Raw genomic sequence first — 21,721 nt, forward strand, 5'->3', positions numbered from 1 at the left:
TAATTAGGCTGGTTTAATTTTATTAGGTCAAAGTTTATTCGGGTGTAATTGATTCATAATTTTGAGTAAAATTAATGTTTAGGTTATATTTATAAGATAATCAAATACGAGTTAGTGTTTACGAAATTCAGATAGAATGACGACGTTTTTACCCATATTCAAATATGAGCTACATATTGAATTGAAGGAAGAAATTTAACACACACATAAGTACAATAATCCATGTTGTAATAGCTTGAAATATTTTAAAGGGGAATTTAACATGAAAATGTCAACAAACCAACCGAAATAAACTCAAAATACCAATCATATAATAACCTTAATTTGGGAATAGTGTTGAATATTTGGTCAAGAACATGAAAAAATAACATTATATAACAAGAAAAAGCACTTACAACCATATCCCTACGAAAATAACGTTCTAACACACATTACAAATCATAATTTCCCAACTAAAAACCAAATAAAAAATTATAAACAAAGCATAATTAACTGGCTTTTCACTCTCAAAATTCCTCATTTTCACCACCATCCATCTCTCCCTCTTTCTCTCATTCCATTACCCTAATAACCACCTATATTCTTTCCAATTTCCTACGTATTTGGACAAGAAGGGAAGAAAATATATCAAATACCCCTTAATAAATTATAACACACATTTTATATCTTTTCTCTCTTCATTTTATTTTTGGTCTCTTAGAAAGTTGCATGGCTTTTAAACTATGGCTTGTTGTTGTTCTCTTGGCCTTGGTGATTGGGACCGAGTCATACTCATCGTTCGATGATTCGACTTGGGGAATGTCCCGGTCCTTGGCCTCTAATGGTGACGGCGACCTGCCTATCATGCGTACGTGTAATGGACGCCCAGGAGATTGCATTGGTGATGAGGAGGATGAGGTGATTGACACTAATGATGAGGATCGCCGCCAATTGCGTGGGAGGAGAAGGTAATTTAGACCTATGTTGTAATTGCATGGTTCATGCATGCATGCATTTCCTACCTAGCTAAGCTAAGAGAACATTTGAATCATATATAATTGTCACGTTATAATGAACCATGCCTATTAAAATACATCATATTTTTTGTGGAAATAAGCCACAAGGGCATTACAATTTACAAATAGAGAGAGATTCAAACCTGTGACTTATCATACACAAACCTTTAGTCTTTGTCACTAGGCTAAAGCCTTATCGGTCCTATTAAAGTACATTAGATGCAGGGAAATTGGATTTTGATTCATTTTACATTTGGGGGTCTTATGATCATAAGATAAAGGGTGTACAATGAAATTCACACAAGTAAATTATCTTATAAATGTTTAAATGTTGTTGATTGCATATTGTTGAAAAACTATAAGGAAAATTTCAAGGTGAACTTTGAGGCCAGGGTAACTTTGTAAATCGCAGGTACATAAGTTACGATGCATTGAAGAAGAACAACGTACCATGCAGTCGACGAGGGCGGTCATACTACAACTGCAACCGTAACACTAGGGCCAACCCCTACAATAGAGGCTGCACCTACATCACCCATTGCGCTAGAAACCTTGGTTGATCTTAACACCGATTTCGCTTTAACAGGAGCCTTTTACTCCTATGTAATACGAGAGGAATTGTATGATTAAACTTGGTTTACCATTATTGTACGTCTTAATTAATCCTAACCTATACATTTTTTACTTTCATTTCAAATTTATGATATGGTTTTTTGTACTCTTGCCTTTTCATTTTCTGGAACAAATTGTATCTTGAATAAAGAAAAAAAAAAAAAATTTATGTGTACTTAGACATTTTCCCTTCTCATCTAGGGTATGGCTTTGTTGCATTGTTCCATTGTAATATGTTTGTTTCTATTGATCTACACCATCATCAACTTTTAGTTGTATGTGAGGCGAAAGCCTCGTTCAATTTTGTTCGAAAAATAAACTATGAATATTTCATTCATTTGCTCATGTTTCTTACGTGAATAATTTGTTTAGCCCAGTAACTTAGAAAGCCTAATCTACCAGAAGACTGAGGTTACTATCAGCAGACAATACCAATGATGCTGCACATGACAAGCTTTGTTCTGCATGATCAATATGTGCATGATATTGCACCATATCCTGCGAGTTTCTTGACGAGTTCAAACCTCAATAGATTAGGACTGATTACCTCTTGACAGTAGCATTAACTCAGGTTGTGTTCTCTTTGTGCCATAACTTAGCTTGCTGCCTCCTATTGATAGTTTTGATGATCCGTCAATGGACAGGTAGAGCTGTATGACAGTCACTAATCACTCGTACGCTAGTCCATACTGTGTTTCTAGGACACCAACTGGCAGATAAGATGTGAAACAAGGGGTTTGGCCGGAAACATTACTTAGGTTAGTAAAAAGCTTTGATAGAACCTTGGAAATCAATCATCTGATGATAAAATATGAAATTATTCATTTGAAATAATAACATGAAGCAATTTAGCTCAATGTTTTTACCAACTGTATATCCCTCTTCCCCAGTATAAAGCAAGGGGAATATGTCTGAAAAACTTGGGGTTACAAGGCTAGAATTGCTGGAAAACAGATCCAACCATCATCATGCTAACACAAAGCTTGAAGACACAAAAGTATCTAAACTATAGACAACCGAGTGACTACTCCGACATGTACATATTATAACAATCTTCAAAAGCCACACCCTATCAAACATACAATACCCTAGTTGACCTCGTATGATCTTTTTTCAAAAGAACCACCATCTCCGCTGCCTTGATTTCCGCTGCAATAGATATAACATCATTGTAAGAAATAGAAAATCTCAATGATGATGCAGAGGGATAACCCTGATCCAAGTCACTAACTCACTATATATATATATATATATATATATATATATATATATATATATATATATATATATATATATATATATATATATGAAGTCCACAGGCTACAACTGCTGTCTAAACAATTTATCTTAAGGGAGAAGTGATATCTTCGTCTCCAAGATCAGAAATCTTTTCCAGCCTTCTCAACAGGCACTATATTAGTATATTACTTCGTATAACACAAACATCACTTATTTCCCCCTTTTTTTTCCCCAAAATTTTATAATAAAGCTCCTTGAGATGGAAAAATTCATCTTAGTTCGCCATAATGTCCTATAACATTTAAGGCCAATCTTTGGAATGGTTTTGGAATTTTCTTCCACAAACAATATTTCCAGCAATAACCAATAAAATATGTCTTCTAGAAGGTTGATTGTAGTCTGATATTAAACAATGTTCAATTATTTCAGCTATTATCTTGTCTTCAAAGAAACTATTTGCCACAAATCCAGCACCATTTTGTTTTCACTTTATTACTTTTTTGGACATTTCATAGCACTCTTTGTATCAGCTATGAACAAATATCTCATGAATTTTATTCTATATAAAATTTATGTCCAGAAGAACAGATTCCACTGCCAACGGTCAAATCAATTTCTGTGCTTATTTCTTCACATTTTGAGGCAAAGTTCATTATCTTAATCATCATACATATTTGACATATTGGTTCTTAGTATCAGAAAGCTGAATGCCGTCCATTTGATTTCCTTGTCCCATATGTTGATATTCTACCAACAATAGATAGCAATAGCATATACATAATATCCTATAAGCAGTCATTTACAACGCTGATTTAGGGTAAACAATTGCACTTACTTTTGTGGATTGTTAGCATATTTATACAGGGAAAACTATAGATAATGCTTAACCATTTGAATGAAAGAATTATTGCAGCGACTAATTCAAACAAAATAAATTTGAAAGTAGATTAGTGTTAGGATGATACAAACCTTTTTGTCTTCAGCTGGTGGATGCATGATGATTGGTTGAGAAAGCGTGTCAACATTCTGAATATATGGTTGCACCTTCTCTTCCAACATCTCATTCAACTACACATCGAGAAAGACAAGCAGCATATTCAAAATGTTACCATGGATTTTTCCCCCCAAGAAAAAATACATACGTAAAAAACCAACTTTAAGTCTATTCTAGGAAAGTGGCAGATTAATTGCTTCTTTTGATATTCAATTGCAGATTTTCTACATAGATTGGTTCTTAGGTATGCTGCCATTTTGAAATGAATTGATATGACCAACCTTATTATGACGCCATTTTGCCTCCCATTGCGCATCCAATATTTTTTCAGCAATCTCCCTTTGAGCGTTGAGGAGAAGAGTCATTTCATCCATCTTCTTCGGATCTTTAAGGTCATCCTTGTTCCAAGAAGATGCATCTAATGGAAGATTCAATTCCTGTAATCGCAAAGCATTTCAAGCATAGTAATTAATCTAGACAATCATGCTTCAGTTATGCATTTTCAGTTGAATAAACTTTACTCAATGAAATAGAGCATATCAAGCTCATGAAAACATAGTTGGATCTTCTTGGCATATTTTTGTCCACAGTATAGACTTGCAATTATTTTACTTCCTATTGAGAACAAATGGAAAGTAAAAATCCAATTGTTAACAAGAATAGAGTTTTCTACAACAGACTTGCATAAGTTTCAGAAAACAAGTTCCAACAGTCACAGATTCTCAGCCAGGTGCCAGCTGCAAAGAGAATGTATTTTCCAACAAAAGACATGCATAAACCCTCACACTAGTATTATTAGGGTTTCAGGTTACCAGTGCTTGACTAGACATCTGCTAGTTCCAGTTCTAGTTTTACTTAACTTCGGTTAATGTACATGTACTGTTTTACTTAGTAGATACAGTTATGCAAGTAACCATACTTACACCCCAATTTTTTGGTCGTGGGGGAGGATCAAGCTTCATAACTTCCATCTCTAGTGCTTTTTTGGCCTTGTAGTAAGGTACATTTTTTACAACGACAGGGTCATCTCTAGCCCGGGCAGGATCAAGTGTGACTAAGGCCTGTCATCAAAACATATAGAAACACCCTCTTTATAAATATTAGAGTATTATCTGAAACAAAAATACGATATTAAAGAGCGTCAACTTGCACCAAAACAACATAGATACACTTTAGTTCAAACATCATGAGCGCAAGTCAAGCTTAACCAAGCTCAAGCTTGACCCATCTGGCCACATCATTAATGAAGTCTGCTTAAAAATTGAAATACACAGGCACACAGCAATTTGATGACCAAACTTTAATTCAGTAGCAAAATCAGGAAGAATCAAGGAAACCTTACTTGTTGCAAATGTTCCCAGCCAGGCTGTCGTTGAGCCACTACATCTCGCAATTTATCATAGCGCATTGACTCCTATAAAAAGAGAGAGAAACATCATACCAGAAACCAATCATGAGTCAAAGCAAGGAGTATCTAAAATCCAGAAGAGAAAATGAAACTATATGCACTGGTGACAGTAGACACAAATTTTAGCATCATCCTTCAAGTTCCTCTGGAATTTCAAAACTAAATAAAGTAGATCACCCCAATTAATGCACTTGTTAATGAGAAAATATAAAAATTAAATCTTTAACCAAAGTACTTAATGAGAGGAGAGGAAAGACATGAGTACTTGATTAAACCAGTGATATTTTTAGTAGGGAAATTTAGAAAGATGGCATAACCAAGGAGACTGCAATTGATGAATTCTACAAGTAAGCTCATTGCCAGTGGGTTAAAAATTTGTTTGTTAGGCCACAGGTTCCAACAAAGCAAGCCTCGTGCCAGAGATGAAGGAAAGCTTTATGCACTTTTGTCAAAAAGAATAGCGTAACAAGAAAGGACCTCAAACCTTGTATTGCCACCATATTTTCTGTTTGACTTCATCGTCAAAGTTGAATCCACCAACAATCTGTGGCATAGTTAGAAGCCAAAATGCAGCGATGCTTGGATCCTTCATGCTATGGATAATATTCTGCAAAAAAAATAAATAAATAAACCAAGAGCAATTATGTTGGTGAACAAGGAGTGTAATCAAGAGCATATAAAGATTATAACCTATATCAAGCCCATAAAACGACATGACACGAGTTGGGAAATCCAACCCTCACTTATTTGACATTCTCCTTAGTAATCTTGAACTTCAAAGAACAATGTCGGAGAGTATACAATGTCGGAGAGTATCAATAATATTTTGACTAGACTTCCATGTTGTGAAGTAGGATCATTTCGGAAATGACTAAGAACATAAGGATAACATAGGTAGTTTCCCTTTTTTTAGGATCTGTTATAAGAAAGTGTACACAAGCGCTCAAGCTAGAGAGCCACTCGTGATCCTATCTATAAAATACAACTTCAGGTTACCCAAACCCCAAATTAATGAAGCACCTGACACATATTGCAATTTATGGTCATCATGCATCCATGCCCCAAAAATATGTGTCAATTACAGTTGGGATCTGGCAAAGAAAAGGATGCATCTTTATTAATCATTTATTATGCATAGAAACCAATGCTCCCTCTAGCCTCCACCAAAATACCAAATTTATATATGTGTGCTTCTCTGTGAAGATAACTTATCCTCTTGCGGTATATCTATCTAACTATCTTCTTGTTTTTAAAAAGATCTTTTTCAAATGTATAATATTACATATATATATACAATGTGAAAATGGACAGTTTTGACACAAAAGGTCAAGTGAAAGATAATTTTGCTGAGGCAATAACAAAGTAGAAGACATGCAACTACTTAGTAACAGATAAGACAAATACCGAAAACATATATGACCAATCACCAAGAGGAAAAAAAAAAAAAAAGCTATGTAAATTCTATGGTATAACTTTATACGACTACAAGCACCCAAGTATCCAACCCTCAATTGCACAAATATAATAATTCTTGGAGATTTGAGCACTTTAAACAGCCTAAATTGGATTAAACTTCAAAAAAAAAAAATTGCCATGTCCAACCCTCAAATGCATACCCATTGTCCCATACTCAGATCCTTGTTGAAGAGTCAAACTAAAGTAGTTCCCTCAACCCCGTCATTCTCTCTGAATTTGAGCACCCCAAAAGAATGTCATCTTATAGCAACACTTTAGAACCCATCACTATTCTTCTTACTCAAAAACTAGCAAAAACCAAGAAAATAATAAATGAATACGTTAAGTTTATTGTATTAATATGGTTACAATTACATTGGAATATGCCAACTCAAAACAGATAAGATAATTTATTCGTTTGTTGTTGGCTGATTCCCTATAGGTTATCAAAACTGATCTTTTGCTCTAAAAGTTAAAAGAAAATGAAAAATACTACAAACAGTGCAGACCATTGCCAATGCCATCCTGCAACACATTATAACAATGAACGCATGCACACACTAACAAGAGGAACAGATTCTTATTCTTTCTTCTCACAAACCACCACTATTTAAGCCAAGTTAAAGATAATGACAAGATAATTTGTGTTGCAGATTTAAGAAACGTTATATTATCGTGATTCTCAGAAATAAAGGGAAACCCTGCAGCACTTTAATGATGATAGTACAGAGCAGGAAGACAATAAGAGAGTAATATGTAGCTGAGACTGACCAAAGAAGATGAAGATCAATGAGCCATGGTACCTACCTCATATGGATAGTCCATTTTTTTTAAGACATTATAAGCTTTCCATGGAGGCTCCATAATCTGAAAAGGAAAACACAAGAGATATTATTGGCAGACACATGCAGTGTCTTGCAAGAGATATTTGCTATTCTCATAGAAAGAATATAGCTTTGCAATATACGATTGCTAAGAATTCATTTAAAGAACTATTCAGAAGCATAGTGTTATTTGAATGCCTATTCTTCTTGATAACACATTCACACAGTTGAGCATAGAGCTACTCTGGTCCACTAGATTTGAGTATACAGACGGTTTTTATATTGTCTCCACTATAATAGGAGAGTTGATCGCCCATTTTGATTTTTGAAGAGAGCTTTTTAAACAATGCTTTTTTCCAGCATATTTCAGTGCACATGATTGGAGAAACTGGAGTGCTTTAACCAAGTATAAGCCTGTAATACTCCAAACAAACTACATAGCATTCATCCAGCTGCAGTGTTTAACAGATTAGCTCTGACACTTGTTTAATGGTTGATATGTTGATAACAACATTATTAGATTCTGTAGTTTTTACTCTTTTGCCTATTACTTCAATACATCTCTTCTTCCTCGGACCTTAATACTTTCAGATAAATCATTTCATTTGTTTTTTTTCCCCCCTTAAGATTGTCCGAACATGGAAAAAGATTCAGGATATCATCAAACATGTCTTCATACAAAGCATACATATCCACTGCACAATTCATCATTTGATTAAGCACGCATGTAGTTTATCTAGGATTCATATCCAAATACAAAAGAATTGATGTATACATATCAAATTGTGGAAGCTGTAATTTCTGAAAATGTGTAGGTCCAATCAATCTGGCATAGGGAGGCCATAAAAATGGTATTTCAGTGGTGATAAATCAAGCAAAGCTGTTGCAATTCTATGATTTTCATTAATTACACCTTTTCCTATAAGATGGTGTCTCCATGAAGTGAAAGTTCCGAGCACGTTGTTTCAACTCTTTGACCCCATTCTCATATCTTGCTAGATTTTAACAGAAAACGCTTTTTCTATACTCTGAATGAAAGGATGACCCTTCCTGAAAGCTGAGCACATTGACAGATATATTAACAAGTGTTTTTATACCGTAGAACAGAAATGGATATTTTCATAGTAAAATAAGCACTTTTCTTTTTCTCAAATAAATTTACTTCCTTGGTGCTCTTTGATTGCAACACAAGAGTGGGGATCCATGTGAAGAGCACAAGTTTTTAGGAGCCCATGTGATGACTGATGAAGAAGGAGATTGCAAGAGGAAAAAGAGGGGTCCATGTGAATAGGAGAGAGATAGAGAGAAATAACATGTAAATTATAATGCTGCAATAATTCATAAATTTATTAGAAAGGAAAGTGTTGCATTAACAACATCAAATGGAGGAAGTAAGAAGGAATTTGACACCAAATATGGGATCTCCACAAGACTGATAAGATTGCAAGAAAAAAGATAAAGAACAACAATCAGCAAATCTATGGCTCATAATCAGAAGCCAGGTATGAAAGTGCTTTAAGGGGCTAGAAATTGATCAGGCATTTAAGGCACTTACATCATCAGCAGAGATTCGTATTTGTAGTTTGTTCTTACATTCAGGACATTTCATCACACCCTGTAACAACATCCAAAAAATCACAGTAATTGAGAGATTCCCATATATTGCAGAAAAATACGGGAGTATAAGATACAGACCTTCAAACCATCATGATTTACACCATATAACTATAATAATAATATAAATATATAAATAAATAATAATTTGGAAGATTTTCCAGAAAAGCCCAGAAATTTGAGATGACAGTGACAAAAAAAATAAAAAAACAAGAAATAGTTAGGCCCAAACATATAGCACCGCTGCAATAATAAGAACTAAGAAGTCTTACTGTTCCATCACAAGTTGGACACTCCTTCGATGGCAATGGTGTATGCAAATCAATGGCTGAAGGAATATGAAACAACTCGGCTTGATTATTAGCAATTGCATCCGCAACTGACTCAGCAGTTGGTTTTTCTCCACTGCCAAAACATATTACAGACATTGTCAGAGTAACTCGTAGCATTTCAAACAAGCAACAAAAGTTTTCCCATTCCTACTGTCTGAAGATGCTTGGGAACATATGCCAGGAAAGAAAAATATAAATAAATAAAACAAGAAAAGGCTTAGGCCTACCTTTTCAAGGTGTAACTTTTCACTTGATAGTGTACCTGCCCACTGCCTCTGCACATTGTACACCGTAATGCCTGCCATCCACTACAGGTTCGGCAATCTCTACAATAGAAAAGGGGAACAAAACAATAGAACGTCTTAGATGAGTATTACTTGTAGCGTCAAAAGCCCGCACTACAAAAAAAGTCCACATGTTTAAAAGCCTCACAGCTTTATGGTAACATATTGTTTCCATCTCTTAGACACAAGAGCTGCAAGCAAAATAAAATGTGACCAAAAAAAGTGTGGCATGGTTATATACGGGCATAGTACCAAGAATATTTTCTCTTGAACCACTTGCAAAGGGGGTGGGGAATCCTGATATTGTTATAAAACAAAATGGAAAAGTTTTATAGCCCATGTATGTCATAATTGATAACTACGTTAAGCTTAAAAAACCCCAATTTTAATGTCAAAAACTCTTTTCAGAAAAGCTCAGGAGCCGAAAGCAATAGCACGATTTGCACAACTAAGAAACTGGAAGGTAGGTCTTAAGCACCTCTGACATATCACTTTCTTCCCCAGCTCAAATGCAATATCCCAAGTTCCAAGAGTAGCAACTGCCTGAAAGAATTGCACACAGAATATTTAGCAAGCACATCAATCAGAGCTTTAGAGCTTAAAATTCAATCATCATCAATGCAATCTACATAGTCTACAAAATAACTTTGTTGAGTTTCAATTCCTTATCCTGCAAAATTTTCTAACTCATTGTCAGTGGTCCCCCAAGCAAAAAATAATACCATCAAGGTAATGCCTCTTTATGGGAAAAGAGCACCATACTGAGATTAACCTTAAGGCAATAATAGCATGTAAAAAAAGATGACAAGCATGTAGACATAAGTGAAAAAAACAACCACAATGGAAAAGGAGACAATCAAGAACATCAGACAATGAGGCACTAGTACAATATACAACAGAGCAACTACTATTTGTGGAATCTCAAATGTAGCTTTTGCTGAAGCACATACATGTGTGTCGTGCACAATTTGGAGAAAAAGAGAATATATATAACCAACTTATAAGTCTTGGGAGTTACATTTCAGATGCCAATTTTTTATGGAGAGTCATTTTGGCTTACAAGAAGTCCGTACTTTACGCTGATCTATGAGACCATGCCATAATTCAAATGGAGTCATTACAATTATTACTAAGTTAAGATTTTGAATCCCGAGCAAAGAAGCAGAAAAACTTACTCTTGGCTTACAAATTTATTGAAAATCTAACAGGTTAACTTGTAATTGATCAGATGGAGCTTAAGAGGATAAGACTCCTAGTTAACTAATGCCTCATGATCAGGTACATATCGGTTTCACAATGGATAGTTGTGTCTCTCATTGCCTATATTAGGAATGAAATTTCACTATGTCTTATGATTAATCAAACTCTCTTCAATTCTTCATCATTATTTTAATTCCTGGTTTTTGCAATATCGAAAATTTACAGGGTACAAAAGCGAAAATTGACTTGTTTGATAATTTGAGCCTTGAATCATGCAATTATATGAGAATTTGGCCTTTACTAGCCCTAATGAGTTTTCTCGTCTGTTGCCTTTCTAATTAGCTTTAGATGATAGGGCACTGTAATGTTAAGGGAGAGTGTTATACCCCTTACATGTGTTGAAAGCAAAAGAGTCAGAAGAAAGAATATAACATTATTATAAGCAAATGGATTTATACATCCCATCACCAGTGTATCTTCAGATAAAAAGTCATGATGGGTTTTGGAGGCTTATGTTTGGAAATATATAAAAGTTAACATGGTACGAGAGCCAGGACTGATTTGTTTGATGATCCCGGCCTATAATCATGCAATTGTATAGGGATTTGGCCTTAACCAACCTGAATAAAAATTCTAGTTGTTTATATTTCCAATTTGCTATAGTGAATAGTGCACTCATATGTGAGTGGGAGTGTTAAACCCCATAGATGTGTGGTGTACAAATGAAAATGACCTCATTAGAAGCACACTAAATTACTCATCCCATAGCCAATTCGTCTTGAAATTACACCCTACTCGAGCTCGAAAGTTCGTTGTTCAAGGGTATTAGCCCCAGCTAATTTTTAATGCTCACTCATAAATTTAACATCTAGCATCCCCACAAAACATTTCATCAAAACAACAATTTCCAACACAATACTAGTCCTATGTAAAATGTCAATAGAAATTCACACCCAACAAGCAAAATTAAGCACCCAACTCATAAAAACTGCAAAGAACCCTAACAATTCAACATTCTTAAACAATCCCATAAAATACCCACCAAACAAATGCTAAATTTGACTAAACAATCAAACAGAAGCTCAAAATCCTCAAAACCCACTACTATAAAAGGATATTAAATAAAAGGGTAAGTGCAAAAACTTACAAAAATAGTAGTGTAGGAGACTTTGGAGATGAATTCTGGGATACCAAAACCTCGAGGGGCAGAACCAGCAATGCCATAAGCAATGGTGAAAGGAGAGAGAACAACCCTTAAAGGGAATTCGAAAACGTCAATAACTTGCTGGCCATAATGGTGAGTGAAGTTTTTGTATTGGGTATCGGCGAATTGCTTCACCTGCTCAACTAGCTTGCCTGTTCCTCTCGACATGGATGGATGGCCTTATCGAGAGGAGGAAAGAGAAAATGAGACAGAGGTTGTGTTACTTCACTGACCCATTTTTGGGCCTTTGGCTACTGTACTTCACCCGATTCTATCCGAAACAAATACAATAAAGTACTAAATTACTACGAGTAAGTATAAGACTCTGATCTCATCAGATCATTTTCAGTTTAGTTTAGTTTAATTAAGTTTTAATCAGTTCAGCTTATTTTATATCTAATGATATTACTAGTGATATAAAGTCAATTTTCAAACTTGTAAGCTTATATAATAATAATAATAATAATAATAATAATAAACAGTTGTGGCCGGCAAAAGGATTCAAGAAGAACACCCTCGTTCCTACACTCGACGCTGAGCAAACAAGCAGAGGATTGGAGCTGAGATCGGCAACTTCAACAAATCACAACGATAATCAACAGTTGTGGCCGGATCTGGAGGACTGTGGGAGAAAGGGATGAAGAGAGAGAAAGTTGGTTTGGGGTTAGGCCTTGTATTAATGGGAATAATAAAGAGAAGGGATGACCATTGGTTCTGTTGCTTTTGTTCCAATTTTTTGTTTTTTTTTATTTTTTTTAATTTTGATAATTTTTCAAAAAGTGTTTTGTGTTCTTCTATCATTTTAATATTTTATTTTTTAATTATATAGTATATGTTTTTAAAATGTTTTGGGGTTCCATGTTTTTAATATATTTTTTATAAATATTTTAAGTATATAGTATATTTTTCTTTAATATTTTAATATGTATATTTGTATACACATATATATAATAATAAATAATCAAAGATCATTAATCCGTAGTTAAAAATCACTAATTAATAAGTTCAGTTCACTTCAGTTCAGTTCTAATAAGTTAAGTTTAGTTCAATTCAGTTCAGTTCAGCTCAGTTCACTCAATGAGAACATGCCCTAACTCTATTAAGCAATAAGAAAAATATTAATCAAAAATAATTTCAGTTCAGTAAAAAATAAGTTCAATTTAGCAAAAAGTTCGAACGATTTCCCTAAAAATTGCTTAAACGTAAATTTATTCCCTATATGCATTAGTTTATAAACTTACTCCCACAATGTTGTCCACGTAGGATTGGTTAGAGCTTCGTTATTCTTTTTTTCTAGTTCAGCATAGAACCGCTAACGGTGATAGCGGTTCTAATAACTAAATAACATATACTATAATTTCTTTTCCACTTCCTTTTGTCTATTAGAACCGCTAATGGTGTTAGTGGTTTTAATATATAGAACCTCTATCACCGTTAGCGGTTCTATTTAAAAAATAAAAAAAATAAAATTACGAAGCTCTTACCAATCCTACGTGGACAACAATGTGGAAAAAAAATTTTAACCTATGCATCTAGGGAATAAATTTACGTTAAAGCAATTTTTAGGAAATCGTTCGCAAAAAGTTCAATAAAAATCAATACTCGTACCTTTAAAAAAGATATACTTCGTATAATAAAAAAGAGAGCGGATGGCTTGGCTGATATATTTTACTTGTTGGATAATATGTTTCATGTGTTGGCAGATATGTTTCATTTGTTGGCTGATATGGTTTTTGTGTTGGCTAATATATTCCTTTTGTTGGCTGATATATATATTTTTTTTCCTTTTGTTGGTTGATATCAGACATCATTTGGCTTATATGTTTCTTTAGTTGGCTGATATATTTATTTTGTTGGCTGATACGTATATTTTAATGGTTGGCTTAAATGTTTCATTTTGTTGGCTTACATGTTGCTTTTGTTTGCTGATTTCATCTTTTTGTTGGCTGATATGCTTTATTTGTTGGCTGATATGTTCGTTTAGTTGACTTATTTATACCTTTTGTTTGCTGATTTCATCCTTTAGTTGACCGATATGCTTCTTTTGTTGGATGATACATTCCGTCTCTTGGCTGATAAGTACCTTTTATTAGCTGATATATTACTCATTTTAGCTGATATATATCTTTTATTGGTTGATACGTTCCTTTTGTTGGATGATATGTTTTTATTAATGTTTGATATGTCCATAATATTAACTTATATCAAATATTTATTGGCTGATATATTGATTTGTTTGGCTTATATGTATCATTAGTTTTATTTTACTCCATTTTCATCTCTCCACTCACGCAACTCCCTTGTTGCCCCAAAGAAAAACTCAACTCACGCAACTCCACCGAACCCACCAACCGAACCACCAACCACCAACCTAGCACCCTGCACCATCCAGCCACCTTTCCCCTAAACACCAGGCCAGACCTGCTACGAGCACCCTACCAGCCACACCGCAGCTACTGCCGGAGCCACACACTCACACTACCATGCTACAACCCCCTAATCCATCCTTCAACCCAAAACAGAGCAGCAAAGGCAGCCGCCAGCCTCGCCACCGCAACTACCCAGCCACTAGCAGCGAACATCGCCACCACAAATCGCCACAAAACTCATCCCACCCAGAAAGCAACTAGCCTACTCCCGAAACAACCCATCTCACCACCACAAACCGCCACAAACCCATCCCACTCCGAAAACAACTAGCCTACTCCCAAAACAACCCATCTCGCCACCACAAAATCGTCACAAAATCGCCACAAAATCCTCACCAAATTGCCACCATTTAATCCGGTAGGAGCTTGAGATATGGCGGAGACCATGAGGAGAGAGAAGATTGTTGCGATGACTGCTCCTGCCATTGTTGATTTGATAAAGAAGATGATGAAATTGAAGTTCCCATAAATTCTTCAGTGATGGTGTTGTTAGATAGGTTAGAGTGTGGAGGAATAAGAGGCTTCTTATTGGGCTACCCCGCATGAACTCTTGGGTGCGGACGTCCGCACCCAATAGTTTGTGAATAGAAAATCTATAAAAATAATTTCAGTTCAATAAAAATAATTTCAATTCAAGAAAAATTATTTCAGCTCAGTAAAAATAAGGTTATGTTCACTTTGCCTTAAACAATTGTTTTTAGGAAAAATTGACAAGAATAATTCCAATTTTGCCTCATTCGCCCAAATTAATCCCAACTTTTGATTATTTTTTAATAATCCGAACTTTGATACGAATTTGCTTCAAATGGTCCCAACCGGTCATCTAACTTATTATAACAAGTTACCTGACACGTATTGCCTTGTAATTGGTCAAAAAAATAAAATAAAATAAAAATTAAAACAAAATTGAAAAAAATACTTCATTAAATAACTAAAAACCAACTACCTACTCCTCCACCAGCCAAACCACCTTCTACGGCCATCCATCCACCCCCGCCCCTTCCGCCACACCCAGACCCCCATCCCTTACGCTGGCGCCGACCCTCACCTAACCCCCTACTCGCGCCCTCTAAACCACCATTACCCCATCCCGAAACCCCCTTCTCTCCATCGAAAAAGCTCTAAAAAAACTCCTCCCACACCGCAAAAAACTCCTGCAATTGAGAGCCTTTCTTTTCTTTAACGCGGGCGGCACTACCGGCGAAGAATGGAGATAACGGTTTTTGGGATTAGTGGGGAGCAAATTGGAGATCTCGCCATTGTTGGGTATGGTGGTTTAGGTGGCGACGCAAGGGTAGGGTGAGGGGCAGCTTCGGTGCGGAGGAAAGGGAGACTGGGTATGGTGGGGGAAGGGAAGTCTAGGCACGACGGGGGAAGGGGAGCTTGAGCAAGGTCAGGGGCAGAGGCAGAGGGTTGAGCGTGTTCAGGGAGCGTGGCTACCTGGTTGGTGGTGGTGGGTTTTATTTTTTTTAATTATTTTTAAATTAATTAGTTTATTTAGTTAGTTAAGTGTTAATTAATAGTTTTTTTAGTGTTAATTAAAATTGTTGAGTAATCACATGGTGACACGTGTAAATTAACCTTTTTTTAAAAAAAAACTTACCTATTCAACCGGTTACAGGTCACTTGGGACCATTGAGAGTAAATTTGTATCAAAGTTTGGATTATTAAAAAATAATCAAAAGTTAGGATTATTTTGGGCGAATGGGGCAAAGTTGGGATTATTCTTGTCAATTTTTCCTTGTTTTTACTAGGAGTAATACTTACTGATTAAAATTTTTTTATACTAAACTGAAATTATTTTTATTGCTGAATTGAAATTATTTAAACTGAACTGAAATTATTAAAATTTTGAATTTAAATTATTTTTATTAAATTAAAACTATTTTATTGATTAAAATTTATTTTTATAGATTAAAATTTATTTTTATTGATTTTGTATTATGCTTCTTCTTTAAAGTTATTGATTTTATAGATTAAAATATAATTTTACCGAAAATCAAACTATTTATACTAAATTGAAATTAATTATACTGAACTGAAATCATCTTTACTAATTCTCTATTACAGTATATTTTTAATTTAAAGTAATTGATTTTTAATGAACTTAAATTATTTTAACTGAACTGAACTTATTTATACTGTTTTTTTTAAGCTGAAGTAGTGAATAGGGCCCAACCGAACTTGAATTATTTTTTTAATACACTATGAGGTCTGAAGGAGCCTCAAAATATGGTAATCTAGTGGCGTGGACGTAAATAACTAGAATAGTAAATGAGACACAACATTCATGTGTTGTACAAGTGTGATGAATTAGACAGAAGGCGAATTAACCCAGAAGCCTCCTCCACCTTCTTATTCCTTAATCGATCTTCACCCACCTTCCACCGACACTATCTTCATTGTGTCCACTTTCAATGGACACCATCTTCCTCGTCTCCACCTTCCACTAATGACATTACTATCTATGATGGCATTGCCAAAAAATCAAACGAAACCCTATTATTACTACCTCCGTTAAATATTAGTTGCAACTTTGGAATACTTTATATCTCACAAATAATATCCCAAAGTTGCAACTAATATTTAACGGAGGTAGTAAAAAAAAAAGGGTGAAGAATGGTCGATCCTATAGGGAAGGGGTGACCATGTCCTTCATTAAAGCTATCTCACAAATAATTTCCTAATATTGTGTTGAAAATGGAGGTAATAGTGGTGTTGGTGGAAAGGTAGGTGGAGATCAGGGAAGGAATAATAAGGAGGAGCAAGCCTCAATGGAGGACGAAAACTTGAACAACGTTACACTGCTAATTCAATGGAGAAATATGTGGCAAGTTGTCCAACTTAGCCTGTCAAATCTACAACAATACCCCCTAATTCATGACAAAGGGGTATTATTTGCAACAAAGGGGTATTATTTGTGCAGACATAAAATATACTACCTCTGTTTCCTATTATGTGCAACAAAGGGGTATTATTTATGAGACATAAAATATTCATTTGTTGCACATAATAAGAAATGGAGGTAGTATTTAATTTTGTCAACCAAATATATCAACTTGTATTTTCTTATGAGGTCTCGTGTTGATCGGGTTTTCCTATTTACAAAGTATTAAATTCTGTTTACAAGGCGCTTGGCAGGTGTGGAATCTAAGAATGGAAATTCGAGGATTATAGGTAGAAGTGAGAATGAGAATTTGTGGGTGGAAATTCAATCATTTTTTTGGCACATTATTAGCAAATACTTGGAGTATAAGATTGAAAATTTTGAAATCTCATGCGTTGGCGATGAGATCTTGTTAGATTCATTTTAATGGCTACTTTATTAAAGCCATGTTTACTTCACTTTATTTTTACTGAATTGATTTTTTTTTATTTTTTGAATTTTAATTAATTTTTTAAAATTTAAATTATTTTTCTTGAACTAAAATTATGTTTACTGAACTACAATTATTTTTATTCCTTCAAAAAAGAAAAAAACTACAATTATTTTTATTGATTCTATATTATATTTCTTATTTAATGTTAATGACTTACTAATTAAAAATTGTTTTTACAAAAGCGAACTGAACTTATTTTTACTGAGCTGAAATTATTTTTCCCGAAGTGAATTTTTATTTTTTTTGGTAAATTAATTTATTTTTATTGAACTTATATTATTTTTTGTTGAATTTAAATTTTTTTTATTAAATTGAAATAATTTTTATCGATTAAAGCTTAATTTTATTGATTCTGTATCATATTTCATCTTTAAAGTTACTGATTTTATTAATTAAAAATTATTTTTACTGAACTGAAATTTTTACTTAGTATTACTACCTCCGTTTTCCTAAGTATTACTCACTTTCCGTTTTAATCTGTTTGTCTTAATTCTACTCACTTTTATTTTATTCCATTAATGACTATTTTTTATTCATTTTTTTATAATCCACAACCCCATTTTATAGGGTCCAATTTTATTTCATAAATCTTTGACTTCTATCTCTCTCCACGTTAATATAGAAGTACCTACATGTATGGTCTCTATTTTTCCTTTTCCTTAGAGCATTCACATCAGTGAGCATTTTTTTGCTCATGAGCAAAAACGATGAGCAAAAATGGTGGAAATGGTACTACATCAATGAGCAAAAAATAATATGCTCATGAGCAAGTTAGAATTTGCTCATAGGATGAGCAAATTTCATGATGAACAATAACCTCGTGGGGCCCAGCATGCATCCAAACTGACGCCTTTTATTTGCTTCTCACACCCCCAAAACGCCGCGTTTTGGAAGCTCAGTGAAGAGGCCATCCACAAAATGCAACGTTTTGAAGTGTGAAAAGCAAAAAAAAAAAAAATGAAGGCCACCTGCTTCAAAGGCGCGTCAGTCCAACCTATGAGGAGCCGACACGCGTCCCTGTCAGCATCTTCACCCAATCAGCTTATGTTACCGTTATAAAACGGTAATTAATTTTAACGACTCTTTTGGCCGAGTTTTAATTTTTTTTAAAAAAAAATTCATCAACGGTAATAATTTTTTTTTTCTCTACAAATAGAGATCCATTTTAACATATTTGGTATAATTTCAAATCACAAAAACACTCTATATTATTCTTACTCCCAATTCTAGTGAGATTTATTTTATATTTTCTAATATAAAGTTCAAAAAGGTTATTTTTTTTTTGGTTTATTATTGTTAATTAATTTTTTTAGTACTCTAATATTTTTAAAAACGTTATTAACGACATTTTAATTATAATATTTTGTTTTACTTTCAAAAATCACAAAAACACTCTTTATTATTTTTACTCCCAATTGTAGTAAGATTAATTTTTAATTTTCTAATATAAATTTCAAAAAGGTAATTTTAATTTTATTATTGTTAATTAATTTTTTAATACTCTAATATTTCTTAAAACGTTATTAACGATATTTTTATTATGCTTTCGGTGCCTCTTAAGTATTTATTATTGTTGTTAATTTATTATACAATTTAATGGATCCAAACAACCTTAATTACTATCAACTTGCTCAACATTTTTCTGATTTAGGTGATGATTTCATCACTAGTCCCAATTTTCAATTATTCCTAGAAAGATTAGGAAACCCGTCTTCTCAAAATTCTGTTCATCAACCAACACCTCCACAAATTGTAATACCTCATATTTTTAAAACGTATTTCTAATTAATTAATTAGTATTCTCTTAAAATGGGTATTTTAGTAATTAATTTTACTATTTGGATTTTGGAGCCAAAATGATAATTGAATTTTGGCGCCAAAAGTATTTTAAAAATCAATTATTATTTTTGAATTTTGGATAAGATTTATTATCCATTTATTTTATTTAAAAACCGGATTATTTATATATATATTCCGGATATTTTAATTAAATAAAATTATATTTTATTATTTATTTAAGATGGCCGAAAATTCCTAATTTAATGACTATGATTTTCGGATTTTCTATGTATAGAAAATCTAATTTTCTTAGTTATTTTATTTAGTGAATAATTGGAATTTTATTAATTAATTATTTTATACAATAGATATTATTTACACAATTATTTTTAATTCCTTAAAACTAGCAAATTTAATTCTCTAAATATCTAAAGCCACCATGATGGATTTTTAGGTGACTTATTTTGGTAAATTATATTTTTAATTATCTCCTTAAAATCTCTTATTTTCCTTAATTCTATTTCTCCATCTTTTTAATATCTAATCATCATATTTTCTTGCCATTCTTTCTTCTTAATTATTCCCCAAGTAATTCCAATGTCCTTATTATTTTTCATGACATACATACATTCCATATTCAAGTATATACAATCACCTTAATATCCAAACTTTCCTTAATTCTTTTACTCACTTCTCCAAGTAATCTCTTAAACCCTACTTGCCATAATTCTTCCCACATTCTCTTGCCATAATTCTTGCATGAGCTAGTCTATAAATACCCCTTCATACCTCTCATATTCTTCACACCAAAACTCAATTCTCTTTTCTCTCTTATTCTTCTTTCCCTAAACCTTTTCATACTTTTCTTCTTCTATTTTCATACAAATATTATCCCGTATACCTTTGAATCCAGTTTTCGGGAACTTCTGGTCAGTTTTTGGGGTATTGACGTTCACAAAAGATTGTTTCTCTCGAAAAATCCTTGAGGTTAGGCTCAAGAATCACCCAATTTGGAGTTATATTGAAGGAGTTATGACCTTTGCAAGTTCTGCCTATTCTTTCCTACGAAAATTCAATTCTCTTTAATCCCATTCTTCTATCTTTTTCATGGTTAGTTTTCTAAAATACAAATACCTATTTCAAAGCTATAATTTTATATTAAAGTAATATTTTAAAAGAGTTTTATAGTCCAAGCACATTAGATTTGAGTTTATGATAACCTATGGTTATGTTATTTGCAAGGTGTATTCGTGATTGAACTTTGAAAGTGCGAAGTGTTGATTGATATTCGGAATCAAGGTTCTTAAGGTTCTTTTTGTGTGGTTTTTCTAGCAAGGATCAAGGTACGTTTAGGTGGCTAGATACCTTTGAAACTGATTGGTTTGAATAACATGTTTTATATGATTTGATTGGTGATTGAATTAAATTGATTTAAATTATGATTTTGAAATAAATTATGTTTGAAGGTATTGATTTTAATAAAAGTATTTTGAATGATTGATTTTTAAATCATGTTTTGAATGGTTTGAATTACTTATGGTGTTTAAATAAAGGATTTGATTTTAAAAGGTTTGTTGAATCAAATAAAAGGTTTTTTTTCAAGGAAGAGTTATTGATTTTGAAAAGTTATTAATATGAGATTTTATTCTCAAGTATCTACTTAAAAGGTTTTGATTTGAAAGTATGTGGAATTATTAAAAAGGAGTTTGAATTATATTGGAATTTATTGGATACTAAAAGGATTTATTGAACCATTGAATTATTATTATTATTAATGCCTTATAAGCATGTTGGTAATCCCACTATGTGGATTTGGTTTATTGATAAGGCCTTGGACTTTGTATGACCGGGTCTTTCCTCAAGAATAGCCTTGTAATATAAGGAGACTAGCTTGGGGGGTGTGCACACTTGGGTGAGGAATTGGATTAAAAGAAATTGGTTCTTAATAAAGGAATTGGTTTTATTAACTATT

General features: G+C 33.4%; 1 protein-coding gene across 1 annotated transcript; it reads right to left on the bottom strand.

The window, feature by feature from the left end:
* Positions 1 to 2,406: 2,406 nt before the first annotated feature.
* On the bottom strand, positions 2,407 to 12,420 carry LOC145576750 (uncharacterized). The gene is made up of 12 exons (XM_081634463.1): positions 12,105 to 12,420; positions 10,236 to 10,300; positions 9,701 to 9,799; positions 9,414 to 9,546; positions 9,083 to 9,142; positions 7,511 to 7,570; positions 5,733 to 5,855; positions 5,183 to 5,254; positions 4,764 to 4,901; positions 4,122 to 4,277; positions 3,816 to 3,914; positions 2,407 to 2,756 (listed from the first exon to the last, which is right to left on the bottom strand). The coding sequence occupies exons 1-12, from the start codon at positions 12,327 to 12,329 to the stop codon at positions 2,721 to 2,723; spliced, it is 1,266 nt and encodes a 421-aa protein (XP_081490589.1). The 5' UTR covers positions 12,330 to 12,420; the 3' UTR covers positions 2,407 to 2,720.
* Positions 12,421 to 21,721: the final 9,301 nt, after the last annotated feature.

The sequence above is a fragment of the Chenopodium album genome, chromosome 13 (genome assembly GCF_948465745.1).
Source record: "Chenopodium album chromosome 13, dcCheAlbu1.1, whole genome shotgun sequence".
NCBI classification, from domain to species: Eukaryota; Viridiplantae; Streptophyta; class Magnoliopsida; order Caryophyllales; family Amaranthaceae; genus Chenopodium; species Chenopodium album.